General features: G+C 40.7%; 1 protein-coding gene across 2 annotated transcripts in view; it reads left to right on the forward strand.

Annotated features, from left to right (window-relative positions):
* The first annotated feature begins 21 nt into the window (after nucleotides 1–21).
* Nucleotides 22–27,121, forward strand: part of TBCD (tubulin folding cofactor D) — a 115,908-nt gene continuing 88,808 nt past the window's right edge. For both annotated transcript variants that reach the window (XM_085077925.1, XM_085077924.1), the window contains exons 1-14: nucleotides 22–208; nucleotides 348–538; nucleotides 3,892–3,942; nucleotides 4,142–4,239; nucleotides 4,924–5,025; nucleotides 5,995–6,141; nucleotides 6,928–6,983; nucleotides 9,446–9,578; nucleotides 16,462–16,507; nucleotides 19,169–19,301; nucleotides 20,444–20,586; nucleotides 21,370–21,430; nucleotides 21,906–21,980; nucleotides 25,032–25,126. In XM_085077925.1, coding sequence (XP_084934051.1) covers nucleotides 361–538; nucleotides 3,892–3,942; nucleotides 4,142–4,239; nucleotides 4,924–5,025; nucleotides 5,995–6,141; nucleotides 6,928–6,983; nucleotides 9,446–9,578; nucleotides 16,462–16,507; nucleotides 19,169–19,301; nucleotides 20,444–20,586; nucleotides 21,370–21,430; nucleotides 21,906–21,980; nucleotides 25,032–25,126 — 1,318 coding nt within the window. In that variant the 5' untranslated portion in view covers nucleotides 22–208; nucleotides 348–360. The remainder of the gene's footprint in view (nucleotides 209–347; nucleotides 539–3,891; nucleotides 3,943–4,141; nucleotides 4,240–4,923; nucleotides 5,026–5,994; nucleotides 6,142–6,927; nucleotides 6,984–9,445; nucleotides 9,579–16,461; nucleotides 16,508–19,168; nucleotides 19,302–20,443; nucleotides 20,587–21,369; nucleotides 21,431–21,905; nucleotides 21,981–25,031; nucleotides 25,127–27,121) is intronic.

Raw genomic sequence — 27,121 nt, forward strand, 5'->3', positions numbered from 1 at the left:
CCTTTCGTCCCTGCTGGCGGCCCGTAGCAGGGCGGGAGCGGCGGCTCGGGGCGGGCCCGGGGCGGCACCGGCTCTCTTGCTTGTCCCGGGTGGGCTCTGGCTTGTGCCGGGTGGTCGCTTGTCCCGGGCGGTCGCACCGTGCCGGGCCGGCTGAGGGTGAGGGCGGCGGCTCCGGGAGCGCCGCGGTGCAGCACGGCGGGGAAGGCCGGTAGGGCCGGGCGGGGCTGCGGGAGGGGCGCGGTGGCCGCATGGCGGGGCCGGGCGGGCTGTGAGGGGCGGCGGGGCTGTGAGGGGCGGTGGCACTGACCCTTCCCTCTGTCACTGAGCCTTCCCTGTGTCCCTGCCAGCGCCGGGGCCGGCATGGACGGAGCGGGGCCGGAGCCGGAGGAGGGCGAGGAGCGGGAGCCGGGTGCCGTCAGCGAGAGGAGCATCCTGGACAGCTTCACGGAGAGCAGGGAGGTCGCGGAGCTCATCGGGAACCTGAGGGGAGTCTTCGGGGAGCTGGTGACGAGGGAAATGGCCGTGGAACGGTTCATAGGTAAGCGCGGCAGCCAAAGGGAGTGGTCCTGCTATTGCTTGATACAACGATTTTATCATCTATTGTTCATTTTGTTGTTGCTGGTTACCAAAAAGGGACCAAACAGCTAATTTTTGGGTCAGTGATAATGCTGGAGCTTTATCAACAGGTAGTTCAGATTTGGGTTTTTGCTCACTTGGTTTTTCATACAGATATTCCTCTATTAGCTGGTATTTATTCACTGTAAATTAAAATCTAGGTCTTAGATTCCAGAAATCTGAATTCTGGCTCATCTTTGGCCTCCAGTTTCCTATTGCAATTCACGCCGTAATTTAGTTAAGGATTTTTATGTCTGTCAAATAAAGTAATTTTTTTACCTTATTACTCACTAAAACACACACATTTTGTGCTTTAAGGTGTCAATTTCCTATTTTTACTTTTTTATTTAATGGAACATGTGAAGAGTGGCTGAATCCATACGGATCATGTATGCTTTTCTAACTGGTGGTAACTTGGATTTGACTTTTGTGGCACCTGATGAACAGCTGTTGTGCCCCTAGCCTCAGCTGAATCTGGAAAGGCCATAATGAGGTGCAGCTGGTGGTGTCCTGGGTAATCAGCCTGTTGGAAGGCACACCTGTGTGTTGGATCAGTGTTCTGATGAGGTGATTTGCAAAAGTTAATTCAAACTGAATTTAGCAGACTGGCATTTTGCAAGTATTTTTGAAAGGAATGGTGAAATTGCAAAACTTGCAGTCAAAATATTGATCCAGCAGCTTTGTTTTTGACACGAAGAAACGAGGTAGGCAAACAGTAAAGCAGAAACTTCCAGATACGGAAATCTGACCCTGCAGAAGTTTCTCAGTATTGTTATACTGGTTGACTGAACTGACTGTTCCATCTGAGGAGGCCAGTGATGGACATGTAACTGCTCACACAAAAGTACCAGGAACACTCATGTTGGTGTGGTTGTTCAGCATCACGGAGGAAATGTCAGATTTCACTGGGATAGGAAAAGCCATTGCTGGAAGAATCTTGTTGTCTGCAAGGAGACATCTCCCTGAGTCAATCACCTTGCTGTGCCTCTCTGTCTGTGGTGTTTCTGGGTATTTAAATTGTATTTATGAGCTTTCTGCCTGCATATCATTGCCCAGTAAATGCAGACTCAGTATACTTAAAACAGAGATACTGTGTATGTGGTTCAGTATTGGGTTATAATATTTAGTGTTCTCAGGTGTCATTGATCCTTCTTGGATGAAGTGTCCCAAATTTGGCAAGAGGCTTAATGTGTGGGTTAGAACACAGAAACTCAGGGAATACTTTTTATCTGTGATCAGACAATGCAGTAATCATCTGTTCCAGATCATTTTAATGTAGGTTTCCAAAGCATTCAGAAACACTTGTGTTGCTCATTTTTTGGTGAACCATTGGAAACTTGGGAAACAGTTTAATGTGCAACTACAGTTTTGTAAGAAAATGTAGGAAGATCTGTTTCTAAATAATAGTTTTAGAGGAGTTGGTTTAGGTTCATTCTCTTCAGCTTTTATATTTGGGGTTTTATTTTATCTTTGCCAGGCTGTGACCTGGCAAAAGAATTTGCTCTTCAATTCCACTTCCACTGGAAAGCTGTTTCTTTGGGTGTTGGGGGAATTTGTGTTTACTAGTTCTGCTGTTTGTATGGGGCTTAAGGCATCATTAATTAAGGTGGGAAGTTTGTGATGATCAGGAGCTCAAGTTTCCTTCTTGATGGCATTTTGGTCTCCCAATGGAATTGCACAAGGATGCTGTTGGACAGTCTGGTGTCTTGAAAGTGGTAGTGCAGTGTCATCCACTGGTCAACTGCAGCACTGCTGGAGTTGGGTCAGTTCTTAACTGTAAGTGTTGATGTGTCAAGCAGAGAAAAAGGATAGAGAGTGAAGTTGTTTGTGAGAGAAACAAATACAGGAAAAAGGGAGGTTAGGGAGGTTTTAGTTTTCTAATTCAAAAGCTATTTTCTGACCAAATTGCTAAAATGAGCTAGGCAATCTCCAGTGCAACACTGGATCACTTTATGATCTCTTTGGGAATCTAGCTTTCCTTTCTGTAGCTCCAGCTTTCATTTTTGTTGATTCTGGGTTTAAACTGAAAAGCTTTTATGTCTAAAAGCTTTGGTGAGTTGTACTTATTTTTCTTCAGTATTTGGTTTCAGTTTGTCCTTTCTTGAGTCAGTATCCAAAAGAAAGACCATGTTACCAGCAGCAAAATAGAGTAAGTGATGGGAACAGTTTTGAGGAGCACAGTGGTTAGAGCTGCAGTTTGTATTTGTTGAGGTTAAAATTTGCTAAGGATTCTTTTTCTTTGCTGAATAATTCCCTGCATTCTATTTCAAAATAAGAAACTAATTCTGAGGATTGTGAGGAGCACCCTCATTGCAGAGTGGTTCTCTGTGGGATGTTTTTCTGCTATAGTCAGGTAGCTCACAAGAAAGAGATTAAAATTTTGCCATGCCTGTACACTGTGTGAGTGCAGATCCTCAGAGATGGAACTACAACTTTAGATATGTTCCAGGCTTGGGAAGGACGGTAGCCTTGGAGTGACATCCAGTGTGTCCAGGGAGCATTGCCCTGTGGCTGTGTGAGCCTCAGGGGCAGAAGAATGTTGTGCTGCTGCACTCCTTGAGGTTGAGATATCTGTGTGTGTTTTTAAAGACAGCCAGGAATTTGACATGCCAACGGATGGAGCAGCACGTGGAAGTTGATGGGATGCTGTGTGTTGATGAAGAGGATGGACAGTGAGGCAGAAAGGGGCACAGCATTGTTCTGGTGCTGTGGGCATAGCAATGAGTGTGCAGCAGTCACCAGGAGCAGCTCAGTGCTTCAGTACTGTGCCCTCTTTGCAGAGCCAGGGCGTGCTGGTGAAGTGTGCTTGGCACAGGAGGGCCAGGAAGAGCTCTGCTGTGAGGGGCAGCCACAAACCAGGTGGTGGCTGCTTCCATTGGGCTGGGAGGTTTGTCCAAGGAAATTGGAGAGACTCCTGGCAGTGGGTTAATGATTCAGTGTAGGTAAATGAGTGTACTGTGAGGGGGACAGACTGTGATTGTACCTGTTACTTAAAATTACAGACTGCTCCGGGTTGGAAGGGACCTTAAAGATCATCTCATTCCACCCTCCCTGCCATGAGCAGGGACACCTTCCCTTACACTAGACCAGGTTGCTCCAAGCTCCATCCACTCCATGCTTTTCTAACTTTCTGACCTCACTTACAGGTGGTGGCAACTCAGGGATACAGAAATCTAAAGCTAAAACTGTTCAGAATCAGAGAGGGTATTTCACAGTTAAGGCTCTGTAAGAGCCTTTAATTTGAGTAGTTTATTGCAGATATCTTTTCATTTTCAGGTATAATGGACAAGTACCAGGAGCAGCCTCACCTTTTGGATCGCCACTTAGGTAGGAATGTCATCCTTAAATAATTTTTGTGTATATACTTAAAAATCTGCTACTCTGGAAGATCTGTGTTTGCATTACAACACTGCTGTGGCTGATAGTACTTCCATTATATAATTGCTGTCTCCCTCTGTTCTGTCAGAAGTACAAGAAACTCTGTGAACTGCATGTAGTCTCACTGTTTTTCCTCTCCTTTCCTTAGAGGGGATGATGAATTCCTTGTTGGATATAGTACGGGACAGTGAATCTCCTCCCCCACTAGTTCACCTGGCTTTTAAATTTCTTTACATCATTACAAAGGTAAAAAAATCCTAAATTTAATGTTCTGTAACTGAAATTTATAAGTTACCAGTATTTTCTGCGTTATTTTCAAAAATATTAAAATGTCTAATGCAATTAAGTATTTTTAACTGTGCTATGAACGATTCTCTTGTTTCTCATTTTCATGATAGTTTATGTTACTTAATGATCCAGATTAGTAAAAATTGAGGTCTGAATGCAAAATAAATTGCAGACTTGGAGATATTGAGTGATAAAACATGAGTTATAATGTTGAAAAGCAAAGTATGATAAACAGTTAGATGGATTGTGGAATTTACATTTGAGCACAAGAAAATATATTTGGGCTGTAAGGGCTGAGCCCTGGAATAGGTGGCTCAGAGAGGTGGTGGGATCTCCATCCCTGGGATATGGGACACCCCATGGACATGGCCCTAGACACCCTGCTGGGGTGATCCTGCTTTACCAGGAGGGTTGGACTAGACAATCTCCAGAGGTCCCTTGTTTTAAAGTTAAAGAATTATCATTTCAGGAATTCTTAATAAGTTTGTAAAAGCACCAGCATCACAAGGTATTTAAGACCTTAATTCGCATCTCCTTATGACATGAAGATCCTAATCAAGAAATTCCTCAAAGAGTCCTTCCTTTCCCCTTACTGTGTGCTGGTGCTGGATGGGTGACTAATTCTGAACCTTTGTGGTTTAGGTGAGAGGATACAAACGTTTCCTGGCACTGTTTCCTCATGAAGTCCGGGACCTGCAGCCTGTTTTGGATATGCTTGCAAAGCAGAACCCAAGAGACCCAGAGGTGAGAATTTGCTGTGCTTCTTGTTTAACTTTTATGTCTCCAGTGGAAAAAGCTGAAGGAAAAAATCCCGGAAAAAAAGTATAGAAATCAGTGACAGACCCTGTCCAGTGTTAACACTTGGATTTGGTGTGAAAACCATTGTCTTGTCAGAGGAAAAATGCCCTCCTGAAGGAGAGGTCTTGGTTTTCTTTCATGGGATTTGTTCCAAGCATTTAAAAGCAGTGTCAGTGAAGGTGCAAGCAGAACCTGTAACCCCTCATGTAAGGGAACAAATTGATTGTAACAAGAGTAAGAAGGACAGTGAAAGGCACTGAGCCTCTAAAAGGAGTAACTGAAAAATTATGAAGTCTGACTCCAAAATACTGTAGTTTGTATTCTTATATTTTTAATAAGGAAAAAGAAGAATTCCAGAGAGCTTCTTAAGATAGATGAATTTTAAGAGATATCATCTAAGTAACAAAAATAATGGATTTGAAAATAGTAATTGTATTGCTACTCTAGAGTGTCTTTTTAATAAACATCAGTTCTGACACTTCGCTGCTGTAGGTGTACAGTTTTAAAGCTTAAAAATCTTCCTTCTCTCATCTGAAGTTGTTTCAATAAACCCATGAAAGCAATAAATAAATTAAGAAGAAAAACACACTTCTGTTATACTTGTAAATGGAGGCACAGATAGGCTGAGGGAAGGGAAAAACCAGGAAAATAGAAGTTTTCTTTTGGGAAGGAAACAAATGTGCGTAGGTTGCAAATTCAGGGTTCAGGGCCATTAATTTTGTTACAGTTTTGCTGTTTGGGATACCTTGTAGTTCTGTGTCCTCTGGAGTTTTGGGATGCTCATGCTTGGAGTTTTTTCTTGATCGTCTTTGAAAGTTCATTGGAGCCAGTGGGTCATTTGTGCTCTTGGCCCTTTGTTGGAATATGTTCCAGAAAATAGTGTAAGAAACCCTTTGTTTTACCATTCTTTTCCAGACTTGGGAAACTCGTTACATGCTCCTATTGTGGCTATCCATGATATGCCTGATTCCTTTTGATCTGGCCCGTTTTGATGGAAACCTTGTTTCAGTGGAAGGGCAGACTCGGCAGCCAACCATGGATCGCATACTGGAAATAGCAAAGGTAAGGAAAATACACCCTGTAATGTTTTCAGACCTGGGATATTTGGCTTAATCTTTTGGTATGTGGTAAGTAATTATATATTTTGTATATTCTTCGATGATATTCATTTCTGCGTATTTTTTGCACCCATATTTTTGTGTCTGATCTGTAAAGTATTGCTTCATACTTTTGGATCTTCAGTCTGTTGTTTGCTGCTTTAGAGTCAGATGAGATTGGAACTTGTTTCTCCTGATGTCGTGTACTATTTTATCTGAGGTGAACCCCTGCTTTGGATATGTTAGTCTTTCAAGGTTTGAAAGTGCAGGAGAGCTTCTTCTGAAAGCCAAATCTGAGGATTTCTAGAGGAAATCAGGATTTGGTCAGCGTGAGCAACTTTGGAAGCTGTAACTGCATGAAGATTTTTCAACAAATACATAAAGTTCCAGTGGGTGATGCCCCAGGTCCCCAACAGCTCAGCCTTTTGACACTTGCAGCACTAAGGGGTTTATTGCTTGTAGGCCAATGTGAGTTAAGAATTCAATAAATAAACCTTCAGTAATAAACCTGCTTTGAAAGGCGCATGATGGGAGACTCTGCCTCAGATACAGTTTGTTAAATGGGAAAGCTAACTTTTTACTATCTTAAGCTCAGTTTGTGATTCATAATACTGACATAGTGTGTGTAATCATCATAATATTTGTCATCATAAGTATTCAGTAGAAGTGTATTATGTACAAAGCTGTTCCATAGTTGGTATTCTATCTCCATGTATGAATTCTTTTGCAGTCAGTTTTCTTTTCTCTTTAGTGTTACCTGGTTGTCAGTGACAAGGCTCGGGATGCAGCTGCTGTGCTGGTGTCCAAGTAAGTCTCTTTTGTGCATCTTGGCAGAAAGGAAGAGGCTGGATTCCATTCCTCCTGCTGTTTCTTAGTGTGACATGACAGTGTTGGGAGGGCTGGAAGTTGCCAGATGTTTGTGGGATATTACTGTTGCTTGAATTGGCTCATGAAAATACACTATGAAGACCATAAGCAGGGATAATACACACATATCTCTTGTTTCAGTATCTATCCCAGCCCACATTCCCCTATGTTCTAGTGGAAGAAGCCTTTAGTCAGCTCAGGTTGTGACTGATTTGGTTTTTTAAATTTTTTTCCTTTATCTTTAAAGAGTAAAAGCCCCGACTCTGCACTGCGGCTTGTGCTCACCAGGGGGCGCTGCCCGCGCAGCTTTGGCGCTGTCGCTGGCGGGGCAGCTGCTTCCAGGGACAAGGGGACAGTGGGACACAGAGATGAGGGGACACAGTGGGATGCGGGGACACAGGGACAACAGGATACAGAGCCACGGGGAGATGGGGAGATCACATTATGCTTAATTGATTTTGTACTTCAGTTGTACTCCAAAGTGTCTGTAAAACTAAATTTTGAGTGGAAGCTTATATACAGTAATTTTATTGATTGCAGCCTTGTGTTCAGCAGAGCTTTGTGCTCACGCAGTGCTTAGCCCTTGGTTTCAAGGGGATTTCACCAGTGCCCTGCACCCTGATATTGGGTCCTATGCAGGCACTTTGTTAGTTGTCTTATCTTCTGTTAATTACTGTTTATTGGGTACACTATTTTAATTAGGAGTACATGTTCAAAACAAATATGGTGATAGAATACATTAAGCTGGTTCTAGCCAGGTGTGCAAGGCTGTAATGGTACTGTATAGTGGACTTACAATTATTTAGTTTATTATGAAAACATCATTTTCAAAATAGCCTGGTGATTAAAACACTTCATCAGAAATTAGAAGGCTGGCTCCAAGGCCTTTCCCTGTTTTCACATCCCCAAAGTCTGTTCTGAGCATAGTCATTCTGAGATGAGGTTGCTGTGCCATCCTCCTGGATCTGGACTGTTATTTGGGTGGGCAGGAGCACAACGGTCCTGGCACTGACAGAGAGGTAAGGTACAGCAGTCTGACTCTGTAGCACACTGGGAAAGTCCCTGGGGAGGAAGAGAAAGTCTAGGTCCTGGTTCATGCTCTAAGGAGTTTATGAATTTCAGGTGAAGTCTAGAATCATCAGGATTCAAGACTTCCTGTTTTCCAAAGTAAGCTACTTCTTGTAGGGCAAAGCAGCTGGAGTTTGTATCTTGAATTCTCCTTTTTGCCCTCTCAGTGAGTGGTTGCAGTAGGAGGAGATGAGGCTGATCCTTATCCTGCTCTTAGTCTGGAGGTTAGGGCACTGCTTTGGGAAAGAAAGATTTCAACTCCTTCGGGCTGAGAAAGGGTCCAGGAACCAGCTCATCCACTTCACAGGTCACTTCTCTCACGTGTGCCCTTGGGCCAAAGGCAGCTTCATCCTTGGCTGCTCTGTCACAAAACAACCCTCCTGCTACTCACCCCAAGTCCTCATTGTTCTGCTGCTGAACACCACAGGGGCTGGCTGGGAAGCTAGTCCATCCCGTCTGCTCACTGTTGACGTGTTCTCTGTGTTTAATATGTTTAAGAACCTGGCAGCTCTTGATGCTGTTCCCCAGTTATCTGTAGGTGTAGGAAGGAACTAGGTCCTGACTGTGGCACAGCCTCTTTGAATTCCATGAGTTGTGCTGGGTGGGCTTCCCTGTGTGTCTTGTTTTCACTGGGTGTGTTGAGAACAGATTTAATCTGAATCAGTGCTGGAACAGAACCCTGGTTTGTAGGTGCCAAGACACTGAAGTGATTCCCTGACTGCTGCTTAGCTGGTCAGGGGAGGACTGAGAGTAGGTTTGCAGTAGTTGAGCCTTGATGAACCTCCTTTCCCTATCTAAGATGGCTAAAAACACATCTCTTGACCCTTCTAGTGTGTGAAATAACAGGTATTTGACCTTTTCAAATATCTAAAACCCCAAATCTAGCCCTGGTGGTTGCTTGTTCTAAGCCTGGCTCTGACAGTGCAAAAGGGACCCACTGCTGATTTCCACTGATTTTCAAATTTGCAGAATGGCTGTTCTTGGTGAGAGAGGGGAAGAATCCTCCTATTTGTTTCAGCTTTTCACTAATTCTGATGGAAATAATTTCTTACAGGCTTTGGAAATTTTGTTGCTTTACAAATAAGATAAGAAATTTCTATAACCCAAGATTTTAGCTGGGTTTGGAGTGAAAGTGAAATTCCAGGTCAGAGCCTTGCTCAGAAACAGATGGGCTAAACATAGGATGGTTTGGAGTGTTCCCACCCTTGGTGATTTGGGGAAATATGCATTGAAGAATTGTTTCCAGGAACTACAACCAGTTTGGATAGGAGGAAAAATTATTTTCATTGGGTGTCATGAAGTCAGTGGCTGCAGTGTTTTCTTTTTCTGTACAGGTTTATTGTCCGCCCTGATGTCAGGCAAAGCAGGATGGCAGACTTCCTGGACTGGGTGCTCTCCATGTTATCCAAATCCTCCTCCCAGACCATGGAGGGCACTGTCATTGTGAACGGCATGCTCCAGGCCCTGGTAAATACTGGTTTTCATTTAAAAGACAGACAATTTGGTTTATGGCCATACTGTACTGCTACAGGAGGCCTTTGATAGCAAATGCACACAGGGGTTCCTGGCAATGAAAAAGGAGAAATTCCTCCACAGCAGTTTAGACAATATAACTTCCCGTGTGTGTGTTTTCTTTAAGTATTCTTGTCACCCCCAAATGAAAGTGAAGTTGCCAGTATAGAAACTCATAAATAACTCTCAAAATAGTCATTTCAGTAAGTTTGGGTTTGTTTGCTAATCTGAGTGAATTTTTTGTTTAATGCCCTTTCCATGTGAATCGATAATGGCGTATGACTCAAAAGAGCCGAATTCTTAATTTGGGTTTTAAAATGTACATACCATGCATGGGAAAAAAATCTGCTCCTCTTATACATCCTAAGAAGATCTATTTATAAAACCTTTATTGTAGTTTTACACCCTTTAAAGTGTTGGTGTGTGTTTTGAAATACTGGGGTAACAGTTCTGGTGTCTGTGCCGGTTTTGATGTCCGAATGTATTTGGGCAGAATGGAGGCGTTGGTGTGGGTGGAGGAGTTGTTGTTCCTTGTTGGTTTGGTTGTTGACTGAGGCCAAGGCACTGCAGGCAAAGGCAGATCACGAGTTCTTGTGCAGTCTTTGCAGTTGCACAGGTTTAAGGATTTGCTGGTGTTTGTGCAAGTTTTGATAATTTGCATAAATTTGCTACTCTTTTTAAGCAGTCACTAAGAGGACTTGTGTGCAGTGTGGTACTAAACATCAAAGCAAAGGTCTGGAGCAAGTGTGTGGGGTGTGAGGTTTTTTTTGTTGTTCTTTTTCCTCTCGAGCTCTTCCAAATCAGAAGACAGAAGAAATGATCTATATTTAGAATAACTGAGGACCTGCTGCTCAAGCAGGAGGAAGCGTTATTTGTGTGCATTGCAGCGTTTCAAAAGACAGAATGATGTTTCATCATTTTATTGTCAGATCTGGAGAGGGAGACTGACTGTTTGCCATTCCCGGGGCATGATGAGACCTGCAGGATGTATAATGCATTAGTGTTTTGTCATAATTCCTTTGAGTTTGGCTTTGGCTCCATCCACCTGTTCATTAGTGCGCACTAAGCGAAACAGGTGAATACTCAACAAGTAGAATCGAAACCAGAATGTGATACAATAGACCTGGGAGCAGAGCCTGCTGCCTTGCTTTTGTCTGATTTTTTTTTTTTCCCCTCTTCACAGCTCATAGCTCCTGTTCCAGTTAGTAAATATGAGCAGATTTGTAAAGCCTTTTCTTGCATTCAGTCTTCAGTTTCTCATTTCAGTCACTACAATGTAAGCATGAACTGTATCATTAGAGAGTAAAGGTTTTCAGAATGGTGTGTGTGCAGGTATGTGTGTATGTAGATGCTTAAGGGGAGCAGGAAATACTTATTTCAATAGTTAAATGTTATAAATATTATATTTATCTATAATTATAAATATTCTTAATATTTCAATATTAAGAATTTTGTATCACACTTGTAGCAATGCTATGTTGTTAAACTAAAAATATCAGCTGAAAATAAGTTGTTTAAAATAAGTAAACACTTCCCTTAAACATTCAATATTCTAACTTTATCTAATATATTCTATTTAGTCTATAAATAAATACAATATATTTTAATAAAACAAGCAGTCACTAAGTGTGTAAAGCAGAGCACATTCTCATGAGGGACAACTAAAATTTGTGTCAACAAACTTCAGAATTCTTTGCCCTTGGATTTCTCCAGCACTTTGTCATTTTAAGAGTCAAACTGCAGCTGCTTGGCCATCTCTTGAGAAAAAAGACAATTTTTCAGGTTCTGAAAAATGTGGGTTTTGGGATTGTGACAGGTTTTGGGAATGATGTAAGCCACCAGAGTGGGAGTAAAAATCTTTCCACATCGGAGCAGAGTGGGACTGCCCTGAACAGGGTGGGTTTTGGTTGGCTTACAATTTTTTGCTACTCATGGTCTGCATTTACTGAATGGCTCCGAGTGAGGTTGGCATGGAAAAATTGCTCGGAAAAGACACGAAACTCCTGCATTTCAATGAACTGAAACTGCAAGTCAGGGACGCAGTGAGTAGTTGGCCGTGGCTGCACTTTGATCTGCCTCTTCGTGGCCGTGAGCCTGGCTGATCAGGTGTGTGCTGCTGTTTCATCTCACTCAGCGTTCTGTGCAGAACGAGTCCGGCTGTTGTGCGGCTCCTGTCGGAACACGCAGCCGGCATTGCATATTGTAATTCCGCTGGGGCCTTTGGCTTTCTGTTCCCTTCCACCTGTCGTCAGTAACACACCGTTTCCCAACTGGGGGACACCTCTGCTGACACTGTTTCAAATTCAGTGAAATACTGAATTTCCTCCTTTGCTCTCCTTTGTTGAAACCTATGTTGCAGTGTGGAATTTAATTCAACTTTTGCGCTCGAATTCTTTGCGCATTTGGAGGATTAAAAATGTTGGATTATTAAGAAATTGCTACTTTTTTGTACCATTTGTTTACTTGAAGGAAACTTCTAACCTGTTTTGAGAATCTGCATTTTAAATTCTCTTGGTCTGGAGGTTTGCTTTTAAACCTGCCATTATATCAAACAGCTTTTTAGTTATCGCTGCAGGGCGCAGCACTCCCAGTTCTTGCGTGACAGAGATGTCATCACGTTGAGGTAGCCTTGGGCATTGAAACTTATTAAACCTTATTTGTTTTATAAGTGATTCAGTATACAAGTGTGAGTAATAATTAAAAAAAATAAAACGCCCTGCACAGTGATCTGATGAAACTCGAGAGTCTTAAGAACGAGGCATTTCCCTGAGCTGTCTCTAATGCAAAGGTTATTTAGCAATAGCTACATGCTTATGTAAATTTGGCTCCAGGGAAGAAAGAACTCTCTAACTCCATTCTTTCAGACCCAGAGGCACAAAAATAGAGTATTTCCAAATAGAATGTTTCCCAAGTCTCTCTGTTTTTGGCATTCTCAAAGAATTGCCCGTATTAGGATTGTCTATTGGCGTTATTTTTTTTAGAAAGGGGCTGTTGCTTATTGGTTTGGTGATAAAGGTGTAGAAAAAGCGGCGTTGGTGAGAGGTACAAACGTTATTATGTCTGCAGGTACCAAGGGCACTGACTCCCTTCTGCTCCTGCCATTTCTCTCCTGTCACCAAATATTCTAATGTGGTCTTGTCTGACACTGCTGAGTTTTTTTTCTTCTCTCCAGGAGTTTTGTGGTTCATTCAAGGTTCACAAATTCTGTTATCATAAAGCTGTTTTTTTTTCTTGTTAGAATGTAGCACTATCTCAAGCTGCTAAATTTTTTTCCAAGGATTTAGAATCCGTGGGTTTAGGTAATCTCAAAATGGAAAGGAGATACTCTGTCAGCTCTCCCTGTGTTAGTCTCAGTGTTTCAGATGTTCATCTGATAAATAACTGGGATCACATGAAAGCTGCCGTCACTGTGTTGGTGTCTGTCAGTGTTTGCATCGTGTTGATGCTCAACACCCAAACACGTGTGGCCCACAGCAGGAGTGCTGCTTGTGTGGAGACACAGTAAGAACAAGGGCTTTAACTAACCCAATTTACCATTAGCTACACATTGAATGCATTAAATATTCCCTACTTCCCAGTGAACTTAGGTTCTGACAGCATGTTCTCCCTCCCTGCACCTGGCTGGGAGGCAGGGATGGCTGATGGCATTCCCTGGGTGTTGTGTGCCTACCAGGGGGTGCTCCAGAGCAGTGCAAGGCATCATTTCCTGCTCTTACCAGCGAGGCTGGAATTATCCTCCCAGTCCTCCACTTGGTTACAACCAGAGGGTAGATCCAGACTTGTGTCTCCTGCTCAGCAGGAAGATCCACTCACTCCCCAACAGCCAGGCCACCCCTCGTGGTGATTTGTGTAGCTTGGGGAACAAGTCCTGGAGATGATCCCGACTGATAGATCTCCTGCAGGTCGGGCCCAAAGTGGGTTACGCAGACAATTGGCAGGTGTGGTGTCTCTGCTGGGATTATTAAGAAACTGGGCTTTGTTTGCCTTGCCCCGTGCTGTTTCTAAAGCAGAACCAGACTTGACAGTCGTCACTGCTTGCACACCACTGATTTTCTCTAATTTGTAGGTGGCTTAATTATTTATAAGAGAGGGAGTCACATACTTTTCAACAGTTGAGCAGGTTGGGTGGGTTGGTGTGTGCTTTGTGTCCTCGTTAGGCGAGGAGCCCGTGGCGTAACTGCGACTGCCGGGATGCTCCGCCAGGCAGGCTCCTCGCGTTCAGCACTGAGCTGCTGACTCTGGAACGCCTGTGCAGGTGGCAAACCAAGCTTATTAATTACTTTGTTTGTATCAGATTTTTGGAAATGCTGCGCCTTGGATATTTTTCTTCCTTCAAGGCAGGAAGTTTAAGCTGGGTACTGTAATGCTGATTTGTCCTTTTTGCTGCTCATTTTTCCTCCACGTTTTTCATTCATGGATCATGAACATTTCTTTTTAGTATGATCCTTGTAAGCTCTAGGTTTACAGTGTTTTTCTGAAGGAGTACCTTTGCTGTACGTGCCTGACTGTTTGTAGCATGTGCCGGAAAAAGATATTTTTTCTGTTTTCCCAAAAGCCAGCATTGGATAAAGTGCTCTTTTATTTCCTCTGGGAAAAATGTATCTATTACACTCAAAAGTTTTAGAGATTTGGACTTGGGGATGCTTTTGCATGCTTTGACTCATAAATAAATAATGAACACTTCTCTTCTTGTCCTCTCGAGACTCAGGAAAAAAAAACAAAACCCCAGACTCTGGATTTCCTGCCTTGTTGAATATCTGAAGAGTAGTTTTCCACAGTTTGGCTGTTACCTATTTACTTCTGTAAAATTTATTTTTAAAACAGGCTGTTAAACTTCTTTGACATAGGGAAATACCCAATGTATCGCTTGTGGAAATGCCAGGAACCTGCTCCAAGCTTGTATCTGAACCCCAGTGCACCTTCATGGGTTCAAAAAGAACCTTCTTCCCTTTCAGACATTTGGCATTTTCAGCTGTGCTTATTCCAAAACCAGTGGGTAACATATTTGATTGATGAAAAGCCATGTAAATATTACAGCCTTTTAAAAAAAGTTTAGTTATTAATTCAAATTAATAATTAATTATTAATTAGCTATGGTGTCCTTTGGACAATTTTTACTTCCTCTAAAAACTCATATAGATAAAATCCCTTAATCCACATCTCAGTTGACTTACAGCTGTTGCTATGATGATTTTATTACAAAAAATATATTATAAATCACTATATTAGGAGTAGATGTTCTGGGTTGGAATTAGTTTGTTATTTAAGTTTTAGTGAAACTGCTGTAGGGAGATGAGTGTCTTCAGGATTCTGTTGCATCTCCTCAGCAGGGTGCTGAGTGCTGTGACAGACACATCAGAGCTCCTGGTGTTTGTCCAGGAGCATTGTTAAAAAGCTGTTTTTTCTACATTATCACTGCTTGAGGAATATCACTTTCCTTTGTTTGAATATTCTTGGATATAATACTAATAATTTGGAGGCAGCCTGTGTGTTCCTCAAAAACAGTGTTTGCTGATAAGTTAGACAGAAGGGAGAGGGAATTGTGAGGATGCAGAAGTGCTGCTGTGTCTCCAGCATCTGCAGGAGAGTGCGTGGAGAAATCAGTGATGGGTTTTAAAGCAGAACACACGTACAAAGTGATGAAGAAATGAGCTTCTGCATGTTTCAACAAAGGTAGAGAAATTTTAGAGGAGCTCAAGATTTGTTATACCAAAGGGTTGCAGGTCTTCTGACATACTTTTTTAAACTTTTTAGTACAAGCAGAGTTTTGCTGTATGATAGTGAAAAATTTTTGTATTTTTTTTAACACTGGCTTGATGTATTGCTAAAAGCTGTGCCACATTTATGCATTTGATATTTATTTCTGGTGGCTGTTTTTCTGGGCCTGAAGTCATTCTATTGCATTGCTGCTTTGTCATGACATTAAAATGTAATTTTTAAGGGAGCCCTTACACTTCTCTGCATTAAAATCTCAAATACTTTGATATAGAAGATCAAATTCCCATATATAGCTTGTAGTGGAGCTGATCAGCAGTGCTAATTTGGGATCCTGAAATGCAATTCAGTAACAAACCAAAACAGGCTGGGTACACAGCCCCAAGGTGTTTTTCTTGCCTCTGTTGCTCGTAGCCACGCCTGCAGCGCGGGAGGCATGTGTGTGTTTGGTATGTGTGAGAAAGTACATCTTTTTAGGGGAAGTCTGTTCTTGTTTAACTCCCAGGCATATTTATTGAGGAAGATTTTTCTTCTGGTGAGTGCCAGAGCAAGGACAAACAAGTGCCTGACTAGAGTAGTTTTGATGCATGGGCAGCTGAGGAAGCTTTTAATGTGTAACGTGTTCTGTCAGGTGTTAATAGTCCTTTTGTCTCGCTGCAGTGCTGGGGCTTAATCTTGCTGGGATATTTAGTTGTAGATAAAATTCCCTCAGCACAGGAATTGCAGTTGGCCTAGTGGAGGTGTATTTGCAGGTGTCTGTGGGTGGTTTAGTCTCTCACAAACTGTGGTTGCACCACACTGATCTCCTGTGACCCAGCACTGAGCTTGATGGGTCATGGACCGGAGCTGGCCCACAACTGGTGGCTTTTTTTTTTTTCCTAAGTTTTTATTATGAGTTTTCTTTTTTTTTTCATTTTCTCTTGGGTGTGTTTTGGCCACTTCAGTCCCCTGAGCAGTTACCAATAAGAACTGCACCCTGAGACTCTTCCTTTTATGCTATTTAAATCAGCAAACACTACACATTATTGTAAGACCATTAAAAATATTTTGAAAGTAAATGCTTGATATATTGTGTTTTAGAATCTCTGTATTCTCACGTCTGTGTTCCGTGTTTTAATTGTAGGCTCAGCTGTTTAAACATGGCAAGAGAGAAGACTGTTTACCATATGGTAAGTTTGTAATAGCCTGGGTTCAATTTTTCAAGCCGTGGCAATAGAAGAGGGAAAGGAGGAATAACATGGTGACAAGTGATGCTGTAAGGAGTGAAGTCCACAGAGCAGTGATAAACTGGGGAGAATGAGGGGAGCAAAAGTAGAAATGACTGAGGGAGGAGCAGATGCCACCAGGGAATATTGTGTTGGAACAGCACATCAGAGGACTTGGCAGGTAATCACTGTGGCCATTGCTGTAACATGGGAGGTGAACACAGAACATATAAACTGTTAGGTGTGGAAAATACTTGTTTGAAATTCAGTAGGCATAAACTGGTTTTGTACATATTACTGTACAGAATTTCAGAAAACCTGGTTTTAAGAACCAGCTGTGTACAGGAGACAGCTGGAATCATGTTGGGATAATGTTGGAATAAGAGAATTTTTTTAGTGAAAAGAGACTATATTGGTTGCAATTAGGGATACATGGGAAGCCAAAAAGAGAAAAAGAGTATGGAGGTTTCTGAATAGTGTAGCTGCATTTTGGAATAATGTTTGTCTTGTGGTAAATCGTGGAATATGACCAGAACTGACTGCAGTGTGATCTTGGGCCTTCCTGATAGCAATAAAGGGAGGCAGGGAAAGATGATGGCTAATTCCAAAACACTACAAAAGACCTTGTCCGTTTTGTGGAGCTTATGCAAGTACCAGAAATGGGGTTTGTGCTGTTCACAGCAACCAAGCAGGAATGTAAACTCACTTCAGAGTGCTTGAGATTGCATTGATGGAATTATTTTAATCCCCAGAAGAAGCTTTTTAGTTCTAGTGTTGGAAAGCTTCATTCTCCCAGTTCCTAAGGCTGAGATGCAGACACTTCCTTAGAAGATGCCAGAGAGATGGGTAAAGATGGAGATAAGATAGTGAAGACAAACAGCATGGAATGACACAGGTGCTGTAAGGCTGGTCAGGAACAAACAGCAAATACTGGGAATGCCATTGCACAGGAATAGCAGAACACACTAGGGAAGCTGCCAGAGAAGCAGAATAGTAAACAGGCTGGGTAGATGGCAGTATAACAGAAAATTGCAGAATTTAGAAAATACAGCTGTACAACACAATGGTCTTAATCAGTATGGAAGGAGCATATTGAGCTCACAGCGTTAACCCTGCTGGTAAAATCAGATGCTTTGGCCCATGGCATAGAAAGAATAGTAAGTATTTATGAGTCTGGTAATAAGAGAAAAATCAGGGGCATATCAATGACTAAAGTTACACTAAAAAATCTAGAATGCTTACAGCTGAAAAGCAGATAATCAGATGGAAACTGTTCAGGATAAGAAAATGTGAGAGACAAAAAACCTAAGATTTTTAATTAGATCTGAGGATGAAATAGGAAAAAAATAGGCAAATGTCAAAGAAAGATCCTGTTTGAAGTAATTTGTGACATAGAAGTTGAATTAAAAACAAACAGTAGCTCTGAAGTAATTTACATGGGTCTGTAGGTATTTTAGTGGTTCAAGAGCTGGCAGGACTTGGAAGAGGCCTTTATTTATATATTCCTAATTTATTTTCTGTCTGTGAATGTTGATGTTTCTGCAGCCTCTTCCTCCTAAACCATCAGTCTCTTGGGCTTTTATAACTGCAGAAAATCCAGGTTGCTGGAAGGTATTGAAGTAATAATAATCATCACTGGCTTGTTGTCTGCATGGATAATTTCATTAGTATTTTAGCATATCAAGATGCATCAACAGTCTTTTTAAAGACTGAGGAGATTTGTAAGTCAATGCTTTACATTTTCTCAGACTTTGAAATAATTGCTTTTTTCTTTGATGTCTTTGTATTTTGGAAACCCTGATATGAGACTGACAGAAGAGGCTGCAGAGTGTGTGGCCAGTGTGATTCCATATGTGCAGTGCTGTTGGAAGCATGGTGGCTCTTTCAGAGCCTGAGTCATTAGTCTCTATTTGCTAATAGTCAACCTTCTGAAGAATTATTTTCACCTTGATGAAACTGCAAAAGGGCTTTTTTATTTGTAACAGCCATGGCTTCCTTGTGAAAATTCTGAGTCCTGGAACTTTATACTCGTTAACCCAAGATTCTCCTTTCTCTGTGTTTTTTTTACTTGCTGGACAAATAACTTTGTTAGCTTTGATGTGCCCAAATGAGAGGTTTTGTGGCTGATTGTTTACACATACACAGTGTTTCTCATGTCTAAATGGTTATGGACATCCATCATCATAAAAATTTCGATGTCGGGATTTGGTGCTGCCTGAAAATACTAAAAGAGGAAAGGAAAAGCTTCCTCAGTGTGCAGAAAATTTTCTGAGTAAATTAATTACATTTTCTAGTTTCTGTTAGATTACTGAAAATTCTTAGACCCTGAATGACACTTGGATGTGTTGCTTTCAGTGAGAATCTGAGCCATAAACACTCTGAGAATGTAGATTATAATTTCCATAGTCAAAAGTAATCCTCAAAGCCACCTCCCCTGTTTGGGCAGTGAAGGATATTGCCACTATTTGATCAATGTCATCTACTACAAAGTAGGTAATCATGCATTTGTATTTCAGAAATACCTTAAAAAATATAAATCTCCTAAAGAATGTTCAAAACTTTAAAATTTTAATACCAAGATATTTTTAAAAGCAGGTTTTGTAGTGTGTTTGTTTTCTTTTACAGCTGCCACTGTTCTCGAGTGTCTTGATAACTGCAAGCTGTCAGAAAGCAATCAGATGGTTCTGCGCAAGCTGGGCATGAAACTGGTTCAGCGGCTTGGGCTGACATTTGTGAAACCGAAGGTGGCAAAGTGGAGGTCAGTTTAAAGCTGAAAGCTTAAAAAAAAAAGGAAAATCCCAAAGCACAAAACTCCCTTCAAATACATGAATTCATACATTTGCATTATGCTGTCTTAACCTTCTCTAAAAGAAAAAAGAAATCCCTGTGGGAATGAACATGTTCTTCATTTGCATTATTTGGAAAAAGGAGGATTCTTCCACTGTATTTAGTTTCCTGTATTTTTTTTCAATTTTGGTACCTAAATGAGTGCTGGGACAAGCCAAATCTGACTTTGCACGTTGCACAAGCAGAAGCCTGTTCCTATATAATGCATAACTCACTAAATACGGGAAGACGGCGACCTTTGTTCCTGAAGCTGATTTAGTACAATTTTGTAAGAGTGAACATAACTTTTTCCATTACCTGGTCCTACCCTGCTTCGATAGAAAGTTCACAGGGGAAAAGTGGTTTGCAATCCCGCTCTGGTTTTGCATATTAGTCAGGTTTTGGTGTCTGGTTTTACGTACTGCCAGAGGGCGAACTCTTTTTGAGATTTCTCGCACTGATATTTTAAAATTGCAGGCTCCCTTGGTGACTATTTTTATTGTATTTATTTTACCAGCTTTTGAGAACATCCTTAGGCATAGAAAATTCTTTTTAGGTGGAGAATGTACCTTGCCCGATGGCAAAAGTCAGTTTAGCATGTAAAGTCTATCTTTTGTAAGAATGCATCTACACCACGGGCTAAATATCTGAGTACGGCTTGGTCAGAAAGTACTAAGCTGGCTTTGAGATTTAAAAAACAATTTTTAATAAGCTGATCTTATTAATTTTTTTTTTTTTAGTTTTCGGAGAGACTTTTGGGGCATGGGAATTTTGTCTTGCTTTGTTGTTAGCAGTGGAAAATAGGTTATAGTGAAACAGGAAAGGGAGGGATAATGAAAAGGAACCATTTGAATAGTCTGGCTCTTCTCACCTCGGAAAATAGACAACTGGGTCACGAGGAAGGAGAATGGGATATTTCTCCCTTTCCTTTAAAGCAGCCACTAAATAACTGGAGAGGTATATCTATACCCTGGGAGGTGTAGGAAGGTGGCAGACAGAGTTAGTGGCAGTGTGTCCCAATTGCAGCTGGGAGTTAAATCAGAAAAATCAATGAGGTGTGTGTTTGTTGTGCAGATACCAGCGTGGCTGTCGATCTCTGGCTGCCAACCTGCAGGCTCAGGGTGCTGCTGTGCAGAACCAAAAGAGAGAAGTTGCTGCTGATGAAGCTGATGATGACGAGGAATATGACATTCCAGGAGAGATTGAAAATGTTGTAGGTGTGTTAAAACTGGAGAGAAATTGTTGCAATGCTGCAAATTAAACATACATTGGAAAACAATCTGCTTGGGGCTAAAAAAGTAATATGGGTATCTGTGCTAGTGTGAACAGCTGGAAAGACTCTAACACTTCAGTCTCTGCAACTGATTAAAATAGATGATATTTTGTCAAATGGTTTGGATTTCAGCATCTTAAGCAGAAGCTCAGTACTGGAGCATTTGTTGTGGAGCTGGGCATGCAGGAACTGAAATATGTTTTAACCAATTTTATCCAGCAATATAAAAGAGATGCATTGAACCTTTCACAGATGGAAGGGTGAATTAAAATTCCTAATGACATACTCAACAAAAAATTATGTCACATGAAAGCTAAAAGAATTATGGTTTAATTTTTAGTCTGTGGTAGTATCAAAGGAGCAGCATTTTTTTCTTCATATGCAGTTGTACAGCATGTCCTCTGCTAGCTGGCTGGTGGCTATTCTGTAAATAAATAGGCAAAAATTGCATCAGAATAATCTAGTAAGTCTTTGCAAAAAGCACCATGCCTTCCATTTTGAATCTTTCACAGCACTTAAATTTCAGGCTCTTTTCTAAAATAATTTTGACATATTTCTTGTTTTTTTAAATTTCAAGTCATACTTGTGCAACAAATAGAATAAATCTAGATACAAAGATTTTTATACAAGAGACAGTATTGTTAAGAGGCAAATTAACTTTGAGCATCTTAAGAAATCTTTCTGTTGTTCAATAAGGATAATCTGTTTTGTTTAATTTTTTTTTCAGAGCAATTGTTGGTTGGCCTGAAAGACAAAGACACCATCGTCAGGTGGTCTGCAGCCAAAGGGTAGGTCTGTTATGTGTGCTCTGCTAAGCTAAAGTAAACAATATAGAAATACAGTGTGGTGTAATCCATGATTGGTGTATTGCCAATATTTACTGTTACTGCAGATGGCTTTAGCACAGCCTGTGGTGGATGCACAGACACATGTCTCTTTTTCTGGTGAAAAATCAGGAAATTTCCGGTGGGTTTGGAAATAGATATTCTGGGTAAGATAAGATTTGAAGGGTGCAAAGAAACATTTCTTCAGAGTGTTTCATTCTCTTTAAAAATGCTTTTCTGTGGAAGGTTCACTGCTGTGTAGATTTTTTTCAAGTTTGACATAGTTCTTTAAGGGTATTGGTCTTAGGGCAGTGGGGTGGCATCTTGAAGTCAATCAACTTATAGGAAGATTCCAGAAACTAATTTTTTTCTGTGACTTACCAATCAACTTTACTACTAATGATTCACTTCGTTGTTCTTTTTTTTTTTTCTTTTTTAGAATTGGTAGAATAACTGGAAGACTTCCAAAGGAGTTAGCAGATGACGTGATTGGGTCTCTGTTGGACTGTTTTAGGTAAAAACCTTATTTCACACTTTACATGCATTTGAAACATGTCAGCTTATGGAACAGGGGGACAACACTTAGGAAGAAAAGTCTAAAAATCTGTACAGTTTCTTGCTGTCCTTCTCCCAGATTTCAAAATATTTTAAGGCACAGATGGACTAAATTCAATTAAGAAATTATTTCTAATCCATTCTCTTGACCCCATACTAAGGTAATGTGCAAGGACTGAAGTTGAACTTAAGAAAGATAAAAAAACTGCTCATTAACTTGCTGCTTTAGATATTCCTGGTGTGCTCAAGACTCATGTCTTGAGTTTAGTGTCCATCCTAAGAAACCCAGTAGAACAGGAAATTGTGTTCTGAGGAAGACAAGTGGTAAGAACCTATCTCCCTGTGAGGGGAGCCTGAAACATGTAGGGAGAGTGAGGAATAAATGGGTATAATAGAGATTTATGAACTTGGGAGTGGTGTGGATATGCTTGCCCTCTAGGTTTTATGTTATTAGAAGCAAACTCAAGCGTCACGTGGCAGGTTTGGAGTAAAGGGAGAGTGGTGTTATTCTCGTAGTTAAACTAAAACTTCTTGCCACAGGACCTTGTGGATACTGAGTATTTATCTGAACAAAAAGTGTGCTTTTTGTCAGCAAACTTGTCCATGATCTGCCAGAGTTGGGAAGTGTTTTGGAGAGTGTTGCAAAATGCTGGTTCTTAGACTCTGGCTAAGGCATGTGCTGTTGGCTGTGTCAGAGAGGATTTGGGGCCAGCAGAAACTCCTGTTGGGGCACATAGAGTTGTGGGATGTTCTTTTGGTGCACTTTAGTGTTGGATGTCATGGCTTTGCATTCATGCAGAGCATATAAAGGACCAAATCATTAAACAAGTATCATCTGCTTTTGTTTAATACCAAATTGCTCATCAGGTCTGCATTGAGTACCTGAAATCTAAATGAGTGGTTTAGAGAAAGCCATTAACAAAAATAATTTCTTTATTGGCAAGAAATGCTGGTCATGTTCAGTTTGTCACTCAGATGTCCTCAGTATAAAAAGTCTTTTCACATTGGTTTTGAGTACAAATTAAGCATGCCAGCTCAAAGGATAACACATTAAAAAAAAAAAAAAAGAAAAGAAGGTTTAAAGTCTGAAAAACTTGCAAGGAAAGTATCCACTCAGATGATCCTTCCACTGTGTTACTGTGATTAATTTAAGAGGTGCTGCTGATCTCAATTATCCCTGGAGCTTCAAAGACTTGTACTCACTGTGTTTTCTTTCCTTGTTTTTCAAGTCATAGGGATGAGTAATTCAACAAGTAATTGAGTGACCTGCTTTCTTCAGAAGCACTTGGGAACAAACGTAGGCAAGGACAGAGAGAACCTCTGTTGGGTTCTTTGCACTAAATTCCAAAATAGGAATAAATCAGTTGCTCATCAGAGGCACTCTGTTATATCTCTTGGGATAAGAAGAAAGGATTTGTTATGTATAGATAGATTAAAAGACTAGAGTCAGGGGAGAAATAAGTGATGATTTTTCACAGCGATGATTTTTCACAGTGTAGTGAGATTGTCAGGATTGAGTTGCACTGGGATCTGAGCCCTGTGTTGTTCAATGTACATATAAAGAATCCTGGAAAAAAGGGGAAGGAGGGGCTGAGGAAACCAACTGATATTTAAAGTTGATTTAATGTAGCGAGAGCTAAAAGTGACAGAAAAAAATTGTTACAGGAGCCCAAGTGAAGTAATATGACAGTAAATGTCATATAAAACATAATGTCTAATGCATACAAATGCATTAGATATACTTATGGCAAAATGCTCCTCACTGTTACAACACCTGGAAGCCACTGATCTGTCAGTGTGTCAGTGGAGTGCTCAGCAGCTGGCAGGAAAAACAAGGCAAATGTCATGTTGGAAATTATTAGGAAAGGAAGAGATAAAACCAAATCACTGAAAAGTGGTTTAACTGATGGGGCTTTTTACAAGGGGAAAGAAAAAGTGGAGGGATGTGATTTGCTGTATCTCCATTCTAAACAGGACAGAAGGAGGGAAAGCTGGTGGTTGTTTACAATTCACTCTCTCCCAGTGTGAGAGAGCAGGGAAGCAGCAGGAAGTGCATTTTCACGCAATTATAATTAAGCAGTGGAAGTCATTGCCACGGGATGTTATAGGAGCCAAAAGTGTAAAGGGAGTTCAAAAAGGGATTATACAAATTAATGGAAGAGAGTCCCTTCAGAGGTTATTAAATAATTAATCCGGCTCCAACCTCTGGTTGAGCAGTCTCCATGCTGCTGATTGCCAAAGCCAGGAGGGCAATGAGGGAATGGTCCCTCTTGCTTTTCTCTGGCTGAGCACCTGCTCTTGGTCCATGTCAGAGATGGTCTTGGGAGAGATGAAGCTTTTGATAGGAGCTAGCCTGGCTGTTGAGTGTTTTATTCTCAGATTCCTATTCCTAGTGTAATACGATATGAACTCTGTTCAGATTTAATCCTGCAGCATGCCACCTTTCCTCTTTTCACTCCATTATCTGCCAGCCCACCAAAAAGTGTTTACCATTGTGGGGTCTTTTCACTGTGTTCACTGCAAGTTTCTCTAGTTTATGTTTTCTAAAGGTGGATAAAAACCACTATTTACTCACTTCATAGACTTTCGTAATGGGTTTGCTGGGAATTGTGACTTGAACCTCTTTTGCAAGTTAAGGGCTGCATTTGGCACTAAACTCATTAGTTATTTTGGGTATATTCTGTAAATCTGCATCTTTTGCCAGTGTACTGGGAAGTTGTTTCCCTTTTCTCTGAGTTTCAGGTATTGAATCTTATGTATTGAGGCTACATTTATAGTCACAAATATTTTTTGCTTATTTGATCACATTTACAGCAGTATTTATGTTGCACAAATGGGAACAAAAACATGTTCAACTTGTCATTCTCCCATTTTACAAGTCCTGCAGGATCAATCACACAATAAGAACATGCTGGTTTGGATTAGAGGTCTTTTAAAATGTTAGGAATTCATCATAAGAAATAAAACCCTGAGAGACAAGTTTTAACAAAGCTTCTTGTTCTACCATTAGTTTCCAGGAAACAGACAACGCGTGGCACGGTGGGTGCCTGGCCCTAGCTGAGCTGGGCAGGAGAGGATTGCTGCTCCCTTCCCGAATTTCAGATGGTGAGTTGGAGTTGCTGAATGTAAGTTCATGAGATGACAATTTATATTATTAGAGATCAAATGTGCAGCAATAGACTGGGATTTGCTGATGTGTGTGTGACTGATGACTGAAGTACTGAATTCTACAGTAAAACATACGCCCATGGGGATGTTTAAGTACTTCTGTCAAAAGCATTGGTTTGGGTGTGCCTTTTTTATACTTAATAAATATTTCTTTCCAAGATGGAATTAATTTCTTGGGGTTTTCTTCTTTCTTCTTCCCGCCCATGTTTCTTTGTACAGTTGTATAAAATAATTCTATATGTCTCCATATTGTGTCAGTGTCATTATTTAAACAGAATATATTAAATAATTGATGACTAACTTGCACTTTAAAGCCAGTAGCTTCTGCTGTTTGTTTATGGTTAAATTTCAAAGGCCAGTTTCATGTAATTTATACATGAAGCGTTTATGTTTTAAATAGGTTTTTGAAATAGCAGGATGGAAAGAAAAAGAACAGGGCAGAGGAATCGTTTCTTAGTGTGTTTTGTAGTTATCAACATACATTGACTTTCAGAGATATTAATGTAATTTTGGTCAATGTTTTACATAGTGGGAATGACAAAAGCACAGTGTAGCAGTAGACATCCCCCCTTGGGTACTTTTACAGCAGTGTCATGTTCTAGATGGTTCTTTGGATCCCATCTGGTGCTCCTGTGTTGAACAGAGAAGTTCAGCTCAAAATTTAAAGAATGTTCCAAAACTGGTGTTTCATACTAGTAAGTTGGGTTGCCAAATCTTTTCTAGTTTGAAGATATGCTGTAAAATGTGGCAGTTAATACAGTTTATTACTCTCTCTCCATGGAAAGAGTTCATGTCCATTGTAGCATGTGCTGCATGTGAGAAGGTTTGTGCAGTGAGCCTTCGGTTGGTTTCCCTTTCTTCATGCCCTTGCATGATAAAGGTGAAACAGTTAAAAACTTTCCAGCTTACGGCTGGGGAACCATGAAAGGGAAATCCTCCAAGGTAAATCTGTACTCAGTTCTGACAGAACCAAAACTGTACACCTCTGTCAGGGAGTCTGGATAACCTCATGTCATAGATTTTTATTTAATTTAAAGAAGGGAGATCAGTTAGACTTCACCACTGGAGGTGGCTTTTATATATAATGTTTGTATGGAGATGGGGGAGAATAAATCCTTGAATTGTATGGAAAAACATAGATAAGTTTTTCCTTGTTTACTTTAAAGAAATTTAAATTAATAAGTAGAGATACATGAGATTTTTAGAAAATTGTGCGTAAGAGTAACTGAAGCTTTCTGCTTTCAGAGATGAGTGAGGCAAATAGCTTAAGGTAGTGTGAAAAGTGGCAGCAGTGACACATGATTCTGTAATTTCATGTTTGGAAATTAGGGATTTAGGAGCATCTGACCCTGAGATTGAAGCTTTAAACTTGGACTGGAAAGCAGCTTTCTCTTTATTTGATCATGCACTGATTGTACAGCTCAATACATCACACTGACTTATTGCCTTGCTGTTGTCATTTGGGTTCATTGGGCATTTTTCTGTTACTGCATTGCCTTTTTTCAAACTCAGATTGATATTCTTGACTTTGGATAATCTGGGAAAAGCTTTTCTCTATGAAAGATTAAAGATCAATGTATCTCTTTTTGTTTCTTACCTCAGAAACTGAACATCTGTCATTTGCTGTTTAATGCTAAACTTGTTACAATGCTCTGAGTTGTTGTCTCAAAGCAGCACAGCACAAAACATGAGAAAAAATAATGTGGGAATTCTGCATTGGGTTGAATTCAGCTCCACTTCCTTAAGTAGGTTTACACCTACTAGTGATGCTCAGGCAGGTGAGGATGTTCCTAACCTGAGTAATGATTTATGAGAGATGTATACCCATGGTTTTATGTGAATAATGCTTGTTCTGAGTTTGTTCTCCTTACACACAGAGTGCACACTGTGCAAATTTACACAGGGATCAGCCTTATTTTAGCTGAACTTTTG

The sequence above is a fragment of the Lichenostomus cassidix genome, chromosome 18 (assembly GCF_008360975.1).
Source record: "Lichenostomus cassidix isolate B80296 chromosome 18, HeHo_3.0, whole genome shotgun sequence".
Lineage (NCBI taxonomy): Eukaryota > Metazoa > Chordata > Aves > Passeriformes > Meliphagidae > Lichenostomus > Lichenostomus cassidix.